This window comes from Haliaeetus leucocephalus, unplaced genomic scaffold (genome assembly GCF_000737465.1).
Source record: "Haliaeetus leucocephalus isolate CR32 unplaced genomic scaffold, Haliaeetus_leucocephalus-4.0 Scaffold149, whole genome shotgun sequence".
NCBI classification, from domain to species: domain Eukaryota; kingdom Metazoa; phylum Chordata; class Aves; order Accipitriformes; family Accipitridae; genus Haliaeetus; species Haliaeetus leucocephalus.
The window spans coordinates 950582-971436 of record NW_010972585.1 but is presented as its reverse complement, the minus strand read 5'-3'; the positions used below and the strand labels follow the sequence as shown (position 1 = coordinate 971436).

At 40.8% G+C, this 20855-nt stretch overlaps 2 protein-coding genes across 7 annotated transcripts in view; one reads left to right on the top strand and one right to left on the bottom strand.

The window, feature by feature from the left end:
- REV3L (REV3-like, polymerase (DNA directed), zeta, catalytic subunit) overlaps positions 1-10370 on the top strand; it is an 84185-nt gene extending 73815 nt beyond the window's left edge. For 5 of the 6 annotated variants that reach the window (XM_010561664.1, XM_010561665.1, XM_010561663.1 and 2 more), the window contains 6 exons: positions 879-993; positions 2744-2881; positions 3772-3962; positions 4863-5109; positions 6521-6730; positions 9193-10370. In XM_010561664.1, the coding sequence (XP_010559966.1) occupies positions 879-993; positions 2744-2881; positions 3772-3962; positions 4863-5109; positions 6521-6730; positions 9193-9333 (1042 nt within the window). In that variant the 3' untranslated portion in view covers positions 9334-10370. Of the gene's footprint in view, positions 1-878; positions 994-2743; positions 2882-2957; positions 3170-3771; positions 3963-4862; positions 5110-6520; positions 6731-9192 lie in introns of those variants that run through there. The other variant, XR_774000.1, reaches the window with a different exon arrangement.
- Positions 10371-12975: 2605 nt separating this feature from the next.
- KIAA1919 (KIAA1919 ortholog) overlaps positions 12976-20855 on the bottom strand; it is an 8443-nt gene continuing 563 nt past the window's right edge. The window contains exons 3-4 of the mRNA XM_010561662.1: positions 18000-18116; positions 12976-15713 (exon numbers count right to left, since the gene is read on the bottom strand). Of these exons, the coding sequence (XP_010559964.1) occupies positions 14467-15713; positions 18000-18116 (1364 nt within the window). The 3' untranslated portion in view covers positions 12976-14466. The remainder of the gene's footprint in view (positions 15714-17999; positions 18117-20855) is intronic.

The window sequence follows — 20855 nt, the reverse complement described above, 5'->3', positions numbered from 1 at the left end:
TTGGACTTTTAGAAAGCACTCTGAGGGTTTTCTTTCTTTTGAAAATAATGTGAAACAGAAAGAGGGGGAAAAAATAATATTTTTTGAGGTGTGAATCAATGTAAGTCCTGCTTATCAAATGAGTATTTTTGTGCCTCTTTCTGATGTCATTTTTATTTTGGAAAACAGAGTATTTATAATATAGTAGGCATTGCATGTTAATACTTAGAGGAAAACACTATTTTAAGCTTCAAAAGTGGATACAATTCAGAAGCAGTCACCAGAGCATACCAAGATATGATTAGGCTGCCTGAAGTACATCATATAAATATCTCCCCTTTCTCAGTCAATCTTTCATCTGAATAATAGCCATGCTCTAGGCATATAAATCTCTGGTGCTAGACTTGGATAATTTTTCAGCCATGGGAAACAAAGCTTGTGGCTATCCTTCCTTAATAACTTGTGAATCCAATGACTATTTCAGCCAGATTTGATGAAAGACTTGAAATTTCAAAGATACTAAATTCATAGTAGCTTCACAAAAAAAAAAAAAAAAATTTGTTGGAGAAAGAAAGTAAAATCCTGTTGCTGCCCGTAACAGAAAAAAAGGGTGTACCCAGAGCTCTTTACATTTCTCTCACAGGAACGCAAGTTTTGCAGTGCCTGGGAGCAGTCCTGTTCCCTGACTCACCAGAAAGTCACAGCGTTCATCGTGCCTTTGGCACTCCTGATCTCACACTGAACACTGAAGTTTTGCAGGTTTTTGGCTTTTCTAGCGAAGGAAGGGAACAGAATTAATAGCAACATCCCTGCCTTGCCACCAGGAAACTATAGCTTATAAATTTCAGGAACTATGTTGAACAGATTTGTCCTTATTTCCTATGTCTGATTTCTTGTAGCATGTTTGTACTCTTGAAAGGAGCCACGAAGGAGCAGTCTTTTAAGATTGGTCAAGAAATTGCTGAAGCTGTAACAGCAACAAATCCAAAACCTGTTAAACTGAAGTTTGAAAAGGTAAAAGGAAAATATTTTGCTTCAAGTGTGTTGGGTGGAAACATTGTTTTCCAAAAAAAAAAAAAAAGAGTGAAGATAAAAGAGATAGAAGATTTTTATGGACCCTAACATAGCATAAGGATATACAACAGTCATGCTGTACTCTTTCTGTGGGTATATTGCAAGCTCCTTAATGCCTCAGGGACCTTGTCAGACAAGTGCTGCAGCGTGAACAACAAAAAGTAGTATTCCTACTTTCACATCAGGTTGTGCTGACAGCACCAGGCAATTTGAAATTCCTGTCTCATCAATTTTTGGAAATGTCTCCCTCGGTTTTGTATTATATACGTACAATCAAACCAACATATGCAACTTGGTAAAGAAAATGTACACCATGCCTTGAAATTATTCCAGTGCATTAATTACAAACCTGATATTTATTCTTCAGCTAGCCTTAGCACACTTCAGGATATGTCCATGTGATACATATACACATAAAATGAAAAATTATAAAAATCCATTCAGTAGGCTTTTGGAAGAAGTATTAATGACAATAAGCCTTTTATAGAAGAGCAAGGCAATGTGATACTAATTTTGGTGGAAGTTTATCATTGGAAAGTCATAGCAATCAGTTCAGGTGCTCTAGATGTTTTCAAAGTACATACCTGACTCAACAGGTTCAATCCGAATTTGTAAGCAAATTACCATTTTTCACAGAAAATACAGTAGAAGAATATTAGCAAGAAAAGTCAGGATACCTGTGGAAGGCACAGAAACTTTTCCTCACTGACTAATGTACAGGGACCCTTCCCACTTCGAGGCAATTCTGTGTCATTAAGCTGAAGGAGTAATTAGCCAGAAAAAAATACTAGGTGCAAGGATATACTTGAGAAGATGTTCAAGTGCTTCACTTCAAGTGCCCTTATTCACCTGTGGGTCAAAATATTGAGTACTCTCCTAGGGTAGCTTCCCAGCACAGGAGGAGGAAAATGCCTCAAAGCTGGAGCATCTGTTCAAGAAGGGGGATACCTATGTGCAGGACCTTCTTCAGGCTGAGGCAATCTAAACTCACTGCTCCCTCTTCCATGAGAGCCACAAAGATGCGGTGTTATCTTAGTAATACGGGGAAGAAATTGTTCCCCATTCTTTCTTTTAAAACTGGTCAAGGAATACTGACAAAATCAAGAATGAAATAAGAGGTTGGAGAAAACAAGCAAAAGAGATCATGACCCTAAAAATCCATTCATGAGGAAACTGTTCTCCAGCATAGGCATTTTAAAAGCATGCTTTTTCCCCAAATCAAGATACTGACTGATTTGAGGCACCTCGTAATTAGATGAAGTTTGAAAATAGGAAGTTCAAAGCCACTAGTTTCCCTGGGAAAGTTTTCTTCTCTGATGTTTAAAATGAAGTTGTTGCCTTTTAAAGAAAGAGAGATAATACAGTTACATTAAAAATGCTGACAGTTGCAATCCAGAAAAGGGTACTAGAAACAAATTATACTGTGTGACACTTTTCATCTGAGTTTCAGGTTGCTTAGCCTTTACAGCTAGATGAAATATAAAGTGATTTAAGAATGGAACACCACTGAATTCCAACTTCCTCAGCCATTCTTTAACAGTCCTTTGATCTAGCTTATTGGTTTTAATGATTTTTTAAAACAACAAACAACAACAAACCAAAGTATTCCTTAGGAAACTCTCTATGTTCAGAGCCACCTTATATTCCCAACACATGCCAGATTGGGCTATCTTCTTTCTAAACTTTCTAGGTCTACTTGCCATGTGTCCTGCAAACTAAAAAGAGGTACGTGGGTTACATGTATGAAACACTGGAGCAGAAGGACCCAGTATTTGACGCAAAAGGCATAGAGACAGTCCGAAGGGACTCCTGTCCTGCTGTTTCCAAGGTAAAATACTCATGCATTTAATCCTGAATGAAATTACAGTATTCTGTTATTTCATTGTATATTTGTGCTTTCTCAGAGTTTTTGGTCCTTATAAGTTGTCTGAGACTTCACCTGTTTTTCTGGTATGAACCATTTGAAAGATAAATTGAAGATCTTGCACAGCATTACAAGGACTTGCACTTTCTTCTTAACTACTGTCTTTCAGCCCCTAAAAACCTCATTAAAAGTCCTCAGCCCCATGTAAGTTCTCTAGAAGACCATTCTTGGTCCAGTTCACTTTAACTGGAAGTAAGTATTACTCCAAGATGAGTGAGGCACACTGATGTGTCTGCTAAATAGCTCACTTAAATAAATCTAGTTTAGCTAAGAATTCATTTAAAATAAACTTCCTTGTCTGTTTATTTTAAGCCATGTGTTGGGGGGGTTAAAAAGAAAAGGCCCTTGTTCTTAATCAAGTCAAAACAAATTTATGCCACTAAGGAAGGTAACCCCTTAGGAGGATTTACTTCCATTTTTCTTCTTAATCCCAATTCTTTTGTTTGCTGAGGTGGTCAGAAAGTCATGGCAAAATATTATAGATGACGGGAAAAAACACCTTCTCTCATACTCTGGAAATCCTCTCTAATTGTTCAAACAGTCTTAGTGCCAGAGTACGGCTAATGTCATGAAAGATGTGTCAAACTGAGGAAAAAGTCGTCCAGTAACATGTTTATGAATGTCTTTGAGTGGAACAGAATGCAACCTGTTGTCATATTAACATTCTAGTTCACAACTGATACTTTTTCTAAGCAGTGTATTAATATTTCCATATAATTTACTGAATTATTTGGCATTAATATTTTTTAGTTAAACATACGTGTTTTTCTCACCTTTCTCCTTTGGTTCTAAAGATACTTGAGCGTTCTATCAAGCTGCTATTTGAAACACGGGACATAAGTCAGATCAAACAGTACGTTCAGAATCAATGCATGAAGTTACTGGAAGGAAAAGCCAGCATGCAAGACTTCATCTTTGCAAAAGAGTACAGAGGGAGCTCAGCTTACAGACCTGGATCCTGTGTACCAGCCCTGGAAATCACCAGGTAATGAGATTAAGAAATGCTAATCGTAGATGTTTTTTCTGCTGACCTTTGTACTGCCAAGTTATAGTTCTGGGTAGCAGTGAGATGTCTGCTTTCAATATCGTTGCAGCAGTTGGCTCTGACTTTATTCCGTGTGTGTGAAGAGAGATCATGCATCAGGTAGTCCTAGAAAGCCATTTCATAGTCCTGGAAAGAGCTACACATGTTTAAGAGTAAAGTCTTGTCAGGATGCTGTAACAGTATATTACTTATTTGGGTTTTGTACAAGGGCTTGACACTCTCCAAGATTGTCCATCACTCACAGATATTAGATATGTTAAAAATTATAATAGTGATGTCTCTCAGTGCTGTGAAATACATTACCAGGCATAATTTTTTCTTTGCTTTTTTTTTTTTTAAAGTACCTTAATTAAAGTTAATATTTCATCCTGTTGATACTGTTTATCAGTAATAGATAATGTGAGCTGGCACATTTTGCCACCTTGCTTAATATAAAAGGTCTTCAAATTAAGCCATGCGTTTTAAATAAAATAAAATTCCAAGTCATGGATTGATACCTGCTCAAATTGAACGGTCCTTTGCTTTCTGGGTACTTGAACTCTTTTTAGTACCCTGGCTGGTCTTTATTAGATTATTTCTTTAAGGAAGGGGTAGCTAGAAAGCAACCTGCATGCAAATCCAAGTGACCTGAAACAGAACATATCTTTAGGGCTCACGTTCCAAGTTCTAAATTTTGGGTCTGACCATGAGACAAATTAAAAACAATTGGGTCCTGTGCTTTATAATAGACACTAACTTCAGTCGCCTGGAGAGCTACTAATATCAGATGGGGAAGCTTACAAGCAAATGAAATGACTATGAATTGTCTCCGGATGCATTATAAAGGCTATTTTTAAACAGGAGAATGCTTGCCTATGATCGTCGCTCTGAACCACGAGTTGGGGAGCGAGTGCCCTATGTCATTGTTTACGGCATGCCGGGACTGCCCCTGATACAGCTGGTGAGGCGGCCCATTGAAGTCCTACAGGATCCCAACCTGAGGCTGAATGCTATGTACTATATTACCAAACAAATTCTGCCACCGCTGGCTAGGGTGTTCTCACTTATTGGCATAGATGTCTTCAGCTGGTACCATGAGTTGCCACGGGTAAGTGTTTGAAAACAGATTACAAATGCAGTGCATTTATACAGTGTTTGGTTTTATCGTGACTTTTAATGGAATGAGGTTTATACAAGGCAACAGCAAAGGTTATTTTACAAGGCAGTGTTTGATGCCCAAACAGGCAGACCTGATTCTTAGATCTTCTGTGTGGTTTTTTTTCACTTAGTAAACCAGTTTTTTTCAGCCAGCCCTTCTGTGCAGGGTTGATTGCACCATCATCATCTGTTTTCTGACCCCTTCCATAGTTTAAAAGAATATTTTGCTGTAACTGTGTATTTTTAGCAGTACTTGTATATGTGTCTATATGGCTGTAACACCTTTTACATCTTTCTGTAGTAGATATTGGAACTCCTGTTTTTTCAAGATGGTCTGAAGATCTTTCCTCTTTATAAAAAAGGCAGTAGTGCCCCAGCAGCAGGAACACTTTTTTAAAAATCTGCATCACCAGAAATTTTAAACTAATTATATCCAAAACTGACTTTCCTAAAAGTTAAATCACTGAGATGCAGGAAGAGAAGTGTTAGATAGCTGGATTTTAGTTTGTCATTTCCCTGACTAAAAGGGATGGTGAAAGACGGTGTATCTCTGTAGTTTGGTTACTCTGCTCAGTGTAGGCTTCAGCATCATAGTAGTACATCATGTTTCCCACTGCAGACTTTTAATATAGCCCTGACTGACTTCAGTTCTGCTTCTTTTCTGTACCTTTCGATGGCACTGTGACACGCACCTTAAATATCTCCAACAAGCTGCTCTAAAAAGGCAAAAAGAGCCAGGCCAGGGAGCACCAAGGAGGTCATAGGGAGCAGAGCAGCTGGGCATCTGAGGCAGGGGAGTGAAGGATAGCACAAAGCGTACGTCATGCAGCACCAGGAGCGAGTGCGCAGAACGAAATTCCCTGGTGGAGCTTTGTCTGGGGAAATCGGAGCATGAGCTAGAGCCACAGACCAAAGGACGGTGGCAGCTCTGTGACCGGGACTGCACCGGCACAGAAACTCGAGGCGAGGCAGGATCTGGAAGGCAGCCACTGGGGCTGCAGCCAGGGCACCTTTGGATGTGGAGCAGATCAGCATCTACAAAGGAACAACTGCAGGAGGCAGAGTTTGAGATGAGATCGGGAATTTAGCATGACAGGATTTCTTTGGTTACTCTTGCTCTTTTCTGGTGAGATTCCCTGTGAAATAGGTGTGGGTGGGCTCTGCTCAGTGTGTCACTTCAGGGCAAGTGCTACAGTCTTCAGAGTGATGCAATCCATGTTAGTAATTTGTGTATGAACCCATGCCTTGCAGGCTGTGTTGCACTTTCATAGTCCTTTTTAAAAAAATAGGCTACGTAATCTAGGAATAAGGTGAGCTGCTCTCTTGAAAGTTCATTACCTCTTAATTACTTTTTTTAACAGATACAAAAAGCTGCCTCGACTGCCCGCAGTGAGCTAGAAGGACGCAAAGGCACAATCTCCCAGTATTTCACGACCTTACACTGTCCCGTGTGTGATGAACTGACCCAGTATGGGATCTGTAATAAATGCAGAAGCCAGCCACAGCATGTGGCAGTGATTCTCAACCAAGAAATCCGAGAGTTGGAGCGTAAGCAAGAACAGCTGGTCAAGGTATGATTAAAGCATTGTCAAATGTCTGTCAGCCAGACAGGGGCTGAAATTACAAGGCAGAGTGTTACTGAATGCCCCCAACAGAAATGGGAAGTACGATCTGGGTGTTAAATGCGTTATGGCTTGTTTGCTTTTCCCATTGCTGTTGAAGGCAGCACAACAGCTGTTACTCTCCTTAGCTTTGGATAAAACTGAAGGCAAAGGGGGCAATCAGAACAGAAGATGCTTTTCTCCTTTTCTTCTTTAAGAGTATCTTACATGGTTTGTAGGTGCCTTTTTATAATGACAGTGATGGAGAGTTGTAAAAGTGTGAAAGATTCACCTTTTTTGCATTAAAATAACTGACGATGTTCAAGTAACAAAAACATTTGTCCCAGAAAATTTATTTATTTATGTGTATAACATGGATGGGGTTTTTTTAGCTTGGGGGTTTTCTTGTTACCTTTCCTCTCGATAGGAATTTTCCAAGCTGGGTTTTTTTCCCTCAAGCTAGAAGTCAATTAAGAGGGTAGCTGACTCTGCTCATGAATATATTACAGCAAAGCACAATGCCTCCCCTTGCAGAAACATATGCATATCCTCACCTAATTTTTGTACTGTTGTATTTTATAATTAATAATATTTTTTGTTTAAATTTATTTTTAGCACTAGCGCATGAACCATTTTAAAGACTTTTCTGAATTGCAGGGATATAAATGTTAGTGTAGTCTAGGCATTGATTTGATAGGTTCCCATGGGGCTCTCGCTAGAAAACCATTATAATTCACCATTCATAAATATTGCATTACTAAGGTGTGGACTTCTATTTCTTGCTGTATTTTGTAATATTTGCTCCAATCTGCATTGTAAATGGTAGTAAAGGAAGGTGCTGCATGTTCTGCAGGGTTCCTGTAGTACTCTGAACCTTTTACATTGCTTTTGTTCTGGAATAAATCAGAACCTGGCAGATTGGTGCAGCCCCACGGAAGGATCAGTGGGTTTGATCAGAACACGCTCGTCCCTGCAACATGCAACAGGTCGGCAAGGCCTGGGATCCCGTTCTAGTTAGGGTTTGATGACTCAACCTCTCTGTAAGAGCACCTGTCTTATTTTAATATGAAGATGTACATATCCTTCACAGATTAAATTCTTGGCCCTCCTAGATTATAAACATGCCAGAGCCAGCAGAAAACTGATAACACTGAATTGTACCTTATTTTAAAACGCACTTAAAAATTACATGCCATAGATTAAGGCCATCGACTTTTCCCCTCTATGCAAACTGAACTTGGAAAGTGTCTCAAGTACCATTTAGTTTGGTCCCTTGCATTCAAACCAGCCACAGTCCCTCTCAAAAGAACTCTTGTAGACTTATTTCTGAGGTTCTTCTAGTGGTTACAAATCTGGAACAAACCATTTAAGTCCTGTTCCTTTTGGTCACGGTTGCAGGTCAGAGGACTGGTATCCTCTGAGGTGCCGCATGTGGGACATGGCCGAGGGGCTGCTCCCCTCCAGCTGTTGTCAGTTTGAGTTTCTGGTCTGCAGGGATTCCATGCTGATACAGGTCTGGCTGAGAGGGTCACTGGTGCCCAAATAATTTTAACATGGAAAGAAGGAAAAGAACTGATGCTAAAAGCAATGGATATGATTTTTGATGTGTTCAAACTATGCAAACCATAGGATAACATTGTGTAACATTTTGATGTTACAAAACACAGGTCTGGTTGGAAGCAAATTTCTGACTTTTTGGAAAAACTGTTGAAGGTGGCAGATACTGGAAAGGATTAAAAATAAAATAGCAAAGCAGGGGCCTTTAGCTGCCTTTGGAGTATCTGTGCCTGCTGTTATTTTATTTCATCAGGCATCTCATGTTACAAGTACTTCCAAGCAGCATTAACTATGTTAACGAGTAGTTCCATGAATGAGGAGAGCAGTGGAACCTACGTGCCCTGTGTGTTTGTCTTGGGATTGATTAACTCTGATTTGGGAAGTAAAACTCTAATTGAAGCTTATCTTGAAACAGGAGTAGTTTATTAAGTCCCTTTCCTGGGTAGAGAATAACTGCAGAATAACAGTTTTGTCTTTTTTCACTAGGAAACTTTTATACAGGGTAAGTTTAACATGAATATAACACACTGCCGCACTGAAATCCACTCAAGTTACTGACCTTATTTTTCCAAGTGCCACCACATATGAGCAGAAGTTAAATTAGCAGGATTGAAACCCGAGCTGTACAGTCAAGCTGTTGATCTCTGCCGGGTTCCAGGTGCGGTCTGGGCAGGCAGCAGCAGCACAATGAGCAGTCTGGCTGCAGCAGAGAATGGAGCTGCTCTGGATCCCTCTGCGTTGGGGAAAAGCTTGGTGCTGGTAGGGCTGTGCCTGTTCTGCTGCTAGAACGTTGAGGCCTTGGTAGTCCCAAGTGATTATGCCTTGCTTGTGTTAAGGTTGAAATAATCTGTTTTGCTTTTTTACATGTACTCTAGATATGCAAGAACTGTACAGGCTGCTTTGATCGGCAGATCCAGTGTGTCTCCCTCAACTGTCCAGTACTTTTCAAGCTCTCCAGAGTAAGCAGAGAACTGTCAAAGGCACCGTATCTTCGCCAGCTACTTGACCAGTTTTAAATGATATGTGTTACAGGATTCCAGGTGCTATTTTTTTTTTTTCTTCAGTGTTTACCACACTAAGACTATTGTGCATGGTGCTTTTTCAATTCTCATCTAGTCCAGGATTTCCATTTTAACTGTTGGGTTTATTATCTGAAGAATAATGAACGCTTATCCTAACTAAATTAAAAAAACAAACATAAAAACAAAACAACAAACATTTGTTGATCTATGAATAGCTCACTTTTTAAGATGTACAAATTTCTTCTTTCTCTCATGTTTCTAACATACTGTTTTATAATGCTGATGTTGAAATAGCTATGTGTAACATCTTGTAAATCCATTTCAAAGTAGAAGTCAAGTTTACTTCCTGGAGGAAGGAGCACTGAAAACCTCTTGAAACGATAAAACCATTAGTGTGTGTTCTTGAACTGTCAGTATCAAGACGTGTTACTTACATATTATCCATTCACTTTATAATTTTGTCTGCGAAATATTTTGTAAATACACTTTTTTACTTTTCAAACAACTGAGTAAAATAATGTGCAATGACTTTTATACAGATAATTTTAAAGTTGGTTGGTATATCTCCTCCTAAGTTTTGCTTGATTCCAAGTAGATTGTTATTTTGATCAGACTGTGCAAACAGTAGTATCATGTGTAGCATTTTGAAACATTATTTTCTAAAAATTGCTGTCTTGCTTTAGCTATTAATGGGGCATTGTGAGGAACTGTGCAAAGACATTTTTGTTACAAACCTGTGGGACTGTTGCAATACTTTAAATATAAAATTTTATTCCATTTTTGCTTGTTTTGTATAGACATTTCTATTGCTTCTAAATATGCTTAAAATATTTTCTTTCCTTATGTACTGTACAGTTAAATCTTATTTGCCACCATCTTGACAAAATGTGTATTTAGAATATTTGTATAACTGTATAAAATGGAAAAGGAATTATGTGGTCAGTGCATTGTTTTCTAAACTGGAAATCATTTTGTTTTAGAAGTTAATAATGGAAACCATATTAAAGTTGAATAAAATGATACGGTAAAAATTGCATGCTTTTTTTACATTTACCCTCAATTGCAGACACGTTTGTTTCCCTCATTGGGCACACAAATAGTAATGCAAACAAGACAATTCTTATTTGAGCAAAGAAGCCACAGTTCGGTTTCCACCTTAAGCTTTGGGATCTAAAACCTCAGTATCAACTCTTGAAGGCCTTCCCCAAACCAGAAGAGAAACATTTCCAGTTTCCTATTAGTCAAAACAGGAGGAAGTTTTAAATTTAGAAGTCCAGGGTAGCTTTGAAAAATAGAACAAAGCTTTATTTACATCAAGGAACCTGAGTGCCTTCTCCAGTTAAGAATTTATTACATTCAAGATACAAGTCAGTCTATTAAATTCCACATTATACGGTACAATGTAAACCCACACCAAGCAGAATAAAAACTATTAAATACATAATAGAACACCCACAGATTGCAATGCACTTTTATGCAAAGTAACTAAAAAAAAAAAAAAAACCCAACCATCAAGGCACAAAACTTTCCCAACTCTTGCATTCTAGCACTGGTCATGTACAGAATAAAAGTGCAAATGCGAGGACTAACACATTAGTGCTTGTGGTACAATCCAGTGGGGATAAATAAAAATATTAAATGACATTTAACTGTAAGAAGTTACCTTTAGCACTAGAGTAAATGGGCAAGTGCTTATCTTCAACTCAGTCCTGGCTTTATGAACAAAAATTCAGATACCTCATCTAATCCATGGACCGCGGTTCTTGTCCTCAACATCGAGATGACTTTTCTAGCATAAGCAAGACAATGGTAAGGTAAAGTAATACAGTTTGCTTCAAGTAATTTCAACCCATAACATGTAAGTTTAAGCTTTCTGGAGGATCTGTAACTTAAAAGGCACTGTAAATAGATCCTCACTCTAACTGTATATGCCAGGAAGCAATTTACTTACTTTGGAAGGAAATTCAAACCTGTGAAAACTAACATTCATTGTCTAAAAACAAGCCTTGAGGAACACCAAAATCCAGGAACTATGGAAGCTACAGCCTTGAACATCAAGGCTGTCTAGAACTGCTGTGAGCTGGGCTCATTGTTGGAAATGTCCTAGATCTGTTTTAAATTGCTTTAAACATTTCATTCTCATCAAAGGGCAGCCCCTGCTATTAAAAGCATGCTTTTAGGGGATAAGAACGAGCTCTGTAAGTACATTCCATTTCAAGTTTGAGGCCAGAACTAAGACACTGAAGGCTCATAAATGCTCACTGAGATGACTCAGAGTTTAGACACCATCCAGACAAAGGCCTGCACATATCAATCAGACATGATTCTACACAGTACTGCTCAAGATAACTACGGGAGTTCCGCTCTGTCTTCCTGCCACTGGTTTTTGGATCCTGTACCTTCTGAAAAAGGCTGCTCTTACCTTGGCATTCCAGGCTCTTGCTGCATTCCTACTACTACTCAAGCCTCCTGTTTTAAAGGGAGAAAATAGTGATGAATTCAAGTGACTCATGCAGGAATAATTAATACAGCCACTTTAAAAAAAAAAAAAAAACAAACACCTTTGTTTTGCACAGTATCTTCACATTTGTTGGGAAGACAGTCAGACAGAAACACAAATAACTGTATATCTAAACAGTAAGTAGATAAGGTTCAAAGAGCACATTTCCCAATGTGGCTTTAGTTGCATTTTCTGGTTTTTAGTAGTCGATCATGCAAGACATGTTAGCTATCCCTGAGAACAATCTTACTTGGAGGACATTCCAATTTGGAATTTCATTCCAAAAATTAGCATATGAATTGGGGATTATTTAAAATCTTCCTGGTTGCCAGGTGGCTTTCTTAAACTAATTCTCTTCTGGCAACATGATCTCAGGAATGGGGAAACTTTTTTTACCTCGCCGTCGGTTCAGGTAAAGCCTATGGATTGCCGTTACAGCAGGGAGCTGCCACAGAACCACGGCCAGATCTTTTGCTCTTGTTTGTCCTGCACCAAACCCAGTTTCTGCCGAAGGAAACCTGTGACCTCCCGGGGGGGGGCAGGAACTCCTGCAAAAGCAGAGCAGAAGCAGTTATCACTCCCCCCAGCATCCCCATCCGCCAGCAGGATTCATCCTGACCATCAGAGACCACCCCTTGCTTTCTGCACACACAGAGCAGTTACTGTAGTGTGCAGGAGGAAAAAAGGGAACAGGGAAGTTGAAGAAATGCAGGCTTGATCTGCAGTTACTTAAGTGGCCACCTCTGCCACACCACCTCCTCTATTACCATATGAAACTGACTGAACACACGAGGCCATACAGCCTTACTCCTCTTGAACAAACGCTGTCACGTGTACCTAGGACAGGATTTGGCCTGATAACTTAAAAGCATTTACCATTACTTCAAGCGAAGAAGAGAACCCTTGTGTAGTGAGTAAAACAAGTCCATGTTTAAAGTGCAAGTTCATGCATTGCGCTGGAAAAGATGCCACGGAAGTGCACATACAGACATGAGGAAAAAAAAAATAGGAATCAGGCAAAAACACAATGGCATTTAAGTGCCAACAGCTGGGGGAGAGGGAGGCCCTTCAACATGGCCAGATGCAAAAGCTGTACGCGTTTCACTACAGGCTGACTCCTGCTTCTTACTCCGCCAAGAGATTCTAGGCTAGAATTGAGATTGCACACTCAAAGGACAAGAGAGGGAACAAAATCAGACCTGAAAATACACTGAACATCTAAGGTTCTGTGCTATGTTACATCTAGAGCTCTTGCGTTGGTAAATTAAACTTCTTAGCAAGAAAAACACTAATAAAAGTGCAAAGTTAAAAAACCCCAAACATGAGCACATTCTGATCACACAGCCTTAAAGAAAAAAAATATATTTAACCTACAAATTTGGAGTTTCAAGTAGACAAATTGCAAGACTGCTGCTTCAGAGTCAGATTTTGCCATTAGCTGCTGCATTTTTGGCTCTTGCTGGGGAGGGCTCGCAGGCATGACTGGTCCTTCCCCAGGACGTGCTGCTTAGCAGCAATGAACCTACAACTACAAACCACTCCCGCTCCAGTAGGAAGCGTCTGCCCCTAAGTCATCACCCAAGGAAACAAAACCCAAACGGCACCAATCCAACTGGCAAGGGGCACACGATAGAAAGGATTGTCTCATCGACAGTTCCCTCTCTCGTTTACAAATTTTCACTTTAACGCATCGCTATGTTCAAGTCTTGGCACAGGAAGGCAGAAAGGTTGTTATAACCTTAATTTAAACAACTGGCTTAAAATAACCACAGCTCTGTGTCAATACCACATATTAAGTAAGTAATCTGTTTACATATAATTTATCATCATACTTTTCTTGATTTCAGTGGTAATGCAGTAATTAAAATCACAAGTACAATCACAAGTACTTTAGACCTTTTAGATTTGTCACCACTGTTTAACTAGTAAATCAGTTATGCATTATAGCAGATTAATATGACCCATTTTGTCCCCCTTCCCATACACCGCTTTTAAACGACCCAAAAGGCATGGTTCCACCCCTAAAAATTAATTTTTAATTTTTTCTCGTCTTAGTGACAGAACCAGGAAATTATATAGTTTGCCAATAGGTTATCCAATTTACAGCCGCTGGGCATCACCTGAAATTTGACTTGATTTCCTGGTTTATGTCACTCACAAACTTTCAATGCAGTAGAAACATTCCTCTTTCACGAGGTAAGGAAGTTCAGCATCACAGATAACGGATTTCGCTCCTCTCTCGTGAAAATGTTTTGTGACCAAGCACCTCAGAACTGCACCCTTCACCCACCCCAAAAAACTGAGTGGTCTGAGCAGTCCCCTTCTTTCATAGTTAGTTCTTATTACAGCATATGTTACTTAAACGCATGCCTCACATTTAGAAAACGTCTCTTACGTTTTAACATTTTTGGTGTAGTCTATACATTTTACCACGTTACCTCATTCATGTCATCATGGGCTTTCCCACACAACTGCAGACTGAAAATGAAAGAGGAGAAAGGGCCGGACAAACACAGAAATGAACACGCTGCGCTCCTCACCACTATAAAAGGATTCCTGAACCACTTTACAAGAACAGCTACAATTCAATTGCATTTCCCTTCAAAAACAGAAAGTCAGCTTTTACTTTAATCATTCTTCTCCCGGTCAACATTCACGTTTTTCCTCCCAGGGGAGCCACCAGCAACCACTGGAGAATCGCGCAGTACATTGTCCAGATGGGGCTGGAGCGAGACTTTGGCTGGAGAGTCCCCTGGTATCTTACGGGAGGTCTCTATCACAGAGTTTCTCAGCGTGTCATTCATTTCTATTACCTCAAAGTCTGCTTCGTTCCACTCTCCCGCATCCTCCTCATCTTCTTCATCCTCATTAAGCCCCGAGTTTGACAACAAAGCTTTCCGGTCCTCGCTCTCACTCATTTCTTTCAAGTCACTCTCACCGGGAGAGTTGGCCAATTTGTACATCAGAGGGAAGAGCATAACTGTCATTGCAGAAGTCACCAAGGCAGTGTACATCACCACGGGAACGTGGTGAAACCTTCCTTGAAGATACCCCACCACGGCCGGAATGCACATCTCGCCCAGCGCGGCGCCGATCACAAAGAGAGAAGCCGATTTTCCTTGCACGACCGTGTACTGTTCTATCCAGGAAATGCCGCTGGGAAAGATGGTAGCCATCGACGCGCCGTACACAGCGGTTCCAACCCACAGCGAAGCTGGGTACCTCGCAAAGAAGGCCAAGCACGAAGAGGAGGCAGCAGAGCCGATGATACTCAGCAGGATCATGGTGCCAGGGTACAAGCAAGCAGCACAGAATATTGCCACTCCTCTGCAAGCGGCAAACGCGCCCCAGAAGACAGAATTCAAAGCGGCTGCTTCGTTTTCTTTCATGTCAGCAAAGACCTTTGCATAAGTAAATATGTAAGAGCCGTAAGTGACCTCTGCTCCCACATAGCAGAAGAAGAATACGAACAGGAGAATAATAAGAGCGTAGTGGTATTTGGCAAACATGCACTTCTGCAGAGAAGCCTTTGATTTGTCTCGAGCTGAGCTGCCCTTTGAATACAAAATAAAAAAGAAGAAAGAAACTAACAGAAGATAGGTCCCTATGACAACATAGGACCACAAAAAATCTGCACCAAGATGGTGTTTCAGTGCTGATGCAGCTGATGCAGCTGATGCTGCTGGCACAGACCTCAGGACAGACTGGTTTGTCTTTTCAGCTACTGGAAGAAGGTCTTTAGATTCGGAGCCTCCCAAGGCCATTTTAGCCAGGATCGGAGCCACAAACGCACCGACAGCAAAACTGAAGTGTAAGGCCTGCATGTGTGGCCCAGCCTCTGCTCCCCAGGTATTCAGTGCCAGTACATTGCCACCTGCAGATCGGAGAGAGGAGGATTCAGTCATTTCAGTCTGAAACCAGATACTGTTCTAAAGAAAGAACAGGACAAAGCAAACCATAACTTACGTTACTAATTCAATTTGCATAATACCAGGTTTAGCAAATACAACGTGCAAAACTGCAGTTAACTGAAATTCTGCCTGTAAGCACCTTAAGCCCACGTGATTACTTGAGCTTCAGGAGGGTATTCACAGCAGTCAAAATGAAGAGCCACGCAGTGGCTTAATCCGGCTGCAATGGCCATACTTTGTTACTCTGCTTGACAATTTGCAGCATTTTTTCAGCCTTTTTTCAAAAGAGCAAGTTTAACTGCTTCTCATTTCTGTAAGTATTAAAAGCAACAATGCACAATGCTAAGAATCAGAGGCTTCATTAAACAACATCCCAGGAAATATCAAGAATCACTTGCTTCTGATGGGCTCGAACTACCCCAACTGCATTCAAATGACTTTCCAGAAGCAGAAAAGTTTACAACAATACTGCTGCAAAGACCAAACTACAACACCCTCAGATCAACAATAATGCTAGAAAAATAAGATCTGAGAGACACTTTTAAGTAGTTCCTGAGAAGAATGCAAGAACATAAGAACAATAATCAAATTCCTGTGCTACAGTACAGCAGCCCTTGTCACTCAGCACTAGCACTCTTCCAAATGAATTCAGTTACACTCTACTGCCTTGCTCTTCGTTTCTCCTGCTACTCCTGCTCAGGCTGGGAAGTCTCCCTGCCTCAAAGGTCTGACTTCCAAGCAGCACACCCACCACTGAAGGCATTTTTACAATTAGCCGACAAGATTTTCCCACATGAAGAACTTTTAAACCAAGTGCTATGTATAATGATCCTACCAGAGACAGCAAATACACCTCTGCACTCAGGTTATTTAGCATAACCTGTGCCAAGCAAAACCACTTTTTTCAATACTGGATCCTGTATCATGCTCTTTTTAGTGTTAAGAGAGCTCCCTCAAACTCCACAGAATTACAGCGGATGGTTCATCATTCCTCTGTGTTGCCTACCAGCCAAGCCACCAAAACCAAGCCCTCCCTGGCTGGGATGCTTCCAGAGCTGTTTGGGTAGCTAGGCTGATTCATTAGCCAGCTCTTTCTCAGAAATAAGCCTGCCCTGAAGCTGGTCAACCAGATCCAGTACTACCTTGCTGGCTAGTAAGTAACCACAGGCTCCCTCAGTAAGCCAGCGAAGTTGGCACGCTGCTGGGACACGACTGGAGAGGTGCCAGCCGAGTGGCCGCCTGTTGCAGCTTCACCACCACCTTCTACAGCAACGGCAGAACACTCTGCTGCTGACGTGGTTTTGGTTGTTTCCTGATCCCCATCTGCAAGTACGCCAGCGTTCCTCAGTCGTCTCTAAGCATGCTTAGGTCTCTTGCCATGGCCTCGCCTCACGATCCAAACTGTCTGCTACAGCCAGCCATCACTAACTCATCCCTTCTAAGCCATGCCCATTGAACTTATTTCTGTGGGAGTTTCTTTTTCATACCTCTGGTCTAACCGCACCTGTAGACATTTCCTCTGCAGCTTCACCAGTACATCGTCCTCCGCTAAGGAGCCTCTCCTAAGAAATTGGCTTTGAATAGCTTTCTAGCAAAAGTGTTTTTTCTAGGCCATTTGCAGTATGCACACACCACAGACTTACAATCTGGAGCACAGAATAAATGTGTATTGCCGACCACCTAAGCAAGGCTGGCCAAGGGCAGCAAATAATCCCTTAATTCAGGGATATGGATGCCACAGTACTGTGAGCGAGCTATGGCAGCAAACGTCTGCTGTGAACCCCCTGAATGCCACCCAGCCAGCTTTAGGTGGCCAACTCTCCAACACAGTAACCGTGAGAATCTCTCTCTCCTACACCAGGGCTTGCGCAGGACTAACTTAGCTCCAGCTGGCACTAATGAACCATAACCCAACTAGCTTCCTGTAGATGAGTAATTTAAAGAAAACACTGTTTAAAGAGCACATGACACTTTCTTTACAACTGTTAATTGCCCACTGAAACCCGTACTGATCTTCTCCAGGAAGCATGAGACACCCAGCTCCCCAAACCCCTTAAGGAAGGTCTGTTACAGAGACACAAACACTACAAGTCTCAGGACCAGAATAATCAAAGAATCCCAGCCAGGTAAAACAGCTCCCTTCTTTTAATTCAAGATGTGTCACGTGAAATACAGCAACAGTTTTGGTGAGCTTGCAGTTTCCAATTAGTTCAGTGAAGGAACTATCATTGGACCACATGGTCCCTTACCTGTGTCTAGAATTCCCATGGAAGCTCCAATAACTGACATCAAGACAGTTAACAGCAGGGATTTCTTACACCAGGGTATCCCATAAAGACCAACTGTTGTTCCAAACATGGATAATGCTGGAAAGGTTAAAAAAACAAAACAAAAAAACCCACATACTACAGTTTCCATTTAAACTACAAAACACAGAGAAGACCAAGAAATGCAAATACATACAAAATTATTAGTTACAGATAATCCTAATAGGTCATGTAACCTAACTACCTCAATTCAAGATTAACAGAAGCAGCTAGAAAGTTCAACAGAATCATTTTCCGCTTAGAAAAAAGGAATTTCATCAGAATATAAACACTACATGAAAAACCTGTTTTGCTAAAGCTTTATTTGCAAAGGGAGCAGCATCTGCTGCTAGAACACTAAGAAGTCTTCTGCAAACTTTTGATTTTGAAGTGCTATTTCAGTACCTTCTGCAAACTCCCGATCTAGAAATGTTACTTTACCGTGAAAGAAGTAAAACGTGGTTTTGAACAGTGTGAAGTTTTCCCTCCGAGAACTGCAGAGCATTAAATTTGGCTCCACTTTAAAAGAACCCAAATCACTAAACTCTTAAAATCCTATAAAGTGATTGCACCTTGGCCAACATACGACCTCCATATAAAAATACTGACTTTCATTTATATTCTGTTCTCACACGAGCGATGTATTCCAAGGGATTTCTGGAGTTTTAAGAGACACAACTACAAAATTTCTCATCATAAATTTAGTGGCAATTCATTAATTGTATTAGTTTTGCTATTATTAACTACACTTACAACATGCCCTTTCAAAAAATGTGTTTTAGCAGATAGAAATTATTTTTATTACAATTTAGGAAGAAGTTCAGCAGTTAAATTCTGTGCTTATCATCACCTTCATAATAAAATAATCTGTAATTAGTATCTTGAATATACAGCATTAGGTTTTTAGAAAGCTTGTACCAGTTCAAACATCCCTATTATTTTTCAAATCAATGCTTGATCATAGGTGGGGCAGATACTAAAAAGATCAACAGGGACTGATGTAATTAAGAACTTACTTAGGTTAATTCCAAACAAAAACACCAACAGCAGCAAAGGAAAAACTAAATATCCAGAACCCTAGAGCCCTAGCAAGATACTTGGATTACATGCTTCAAAACATTTTTGAAGGCAAGCATGCTGAGCTGCATAGAGAAAAACCTAAATTGGGGTGTATTAAGTACAGCTTCCTTGACAAAGACAGATTACGCCTTCCATTTTTTCTCTGTACAGTAGCAGAGTTTCAGCAGTTGAAAGATGGGAGGTAAAACTACACGAGCCAAAATCTCTTACAGGCAGCCCTCAGATGATAAAAATGAGAGACGATTCAGTGGTTCAAATCATGGTTTTGCCAAAAGCACTACCAAATTGGAAAGGATTAGGAGATGAATCATTTCCCAAGCGTTGTTGACAGACAGCTAGCCTGTGTGATACCTCAAGAAAAGAAGCAAATACTAAACTATTTCAAGATAACACTCACTTCCCCGGGTGTATTAATTCCATTGCAAAAGGTAAAGTCTCAAACGTCAGACACAGACAACCCTTACCTTGTCAGATGCACAAAGAGGCTAAAGGAAACCCACTTTACAGGTATTCTGGAAAAGAGGAATAAAGAACAGGGAGGAGACCAAATAAAGACCTCCCAGAACAGGAGCAAATGAGGACTGATCCAGGAAGATGAAGACAAGAAGAGGGGGGAAAAAAGAGAGGAGAGACAGACATTCTATGACACGACTGCTCCTGACAGCAGGAGACAGGCATACAGGGATAAGAAGAGACTTAGTTCAAATGCTAGCAATGGAAAATGGATCTTCTCATATTCCCTGAACTGACCCTGTGATTACAGCATGGTCCGCAGCGGAGGCACAGTTCTGTTTGAATCTCCCCGAGAAAAACATGGGAAGGAGAAGGAAAAGAGTGAGCCCCGGTATTTGGTTTAGTCCCTAACCTACAGCACAAAGGCACATACTGCCATTACTGCACTTGGAAGAAAAAAAAAGACAGGGCTTCCAACTATTTTAGGTGTGCTCTGAGCATCTCTACCTGAACGAGACACTAACAGGACTCTAAAAGGAGCACTTCGTTTCTGGATGCCGAATGTGGCTCTTGGCGACCCGACAGCCGAGCAGCCGCGCTCTGCCAGGATGAAGCCAGTCCTGTGCTCCTGCCAGAGAGAGTTTCCATGTGTCCAGAAAACTTGTAAGACTGTGGCTCCTATAGTTTAAACGTTTTCATAGCAGCAAGTTTCCACCATCACAAGTAGTATTTAATGTTTATCCACTTTTTAAGTTCTAATTTGGCTAAGGCCCTCCAGTCAAAATCTCAGTACTTTTGTCCAGTACATGAAGATGATGGCTTCTGACGAGCTTTAAGAAAGGGAAGGCTGTGGAGAGAGCTTCACAAAAGAAGTGTGCCTCAGCAAAACTGCTGGAGGTTTCTGCTGCGTGCATGTGAAAGCCAAAACACAGCCTCCCCTATTTTGTATATGTGTTTCATAGAGTGACGTTACAGAAGCCTGTCTGTTCCAAGAGGATCTATAATAAGCGTATTCCTTGATACAAAGCGGGGGGGGGAATCCCATTATACTTTTTCTGTCCAAACCAAAGGCACCTTTTGGTCAATCCAAGCAGGTTTTGTCAGTTCAAAACCGGTTACCGCAACCGATATGCCCAAGCGAGCCCAACCACTCGTAAACAACGCTGCAGGGCCGCGATGCTCGGGCACACGCGACATCCAAACAAACCGAACCCAACGGAGCGTCGCGATAGCGAGCGGCACCACAAGGGCAGCGATATGGGGGGG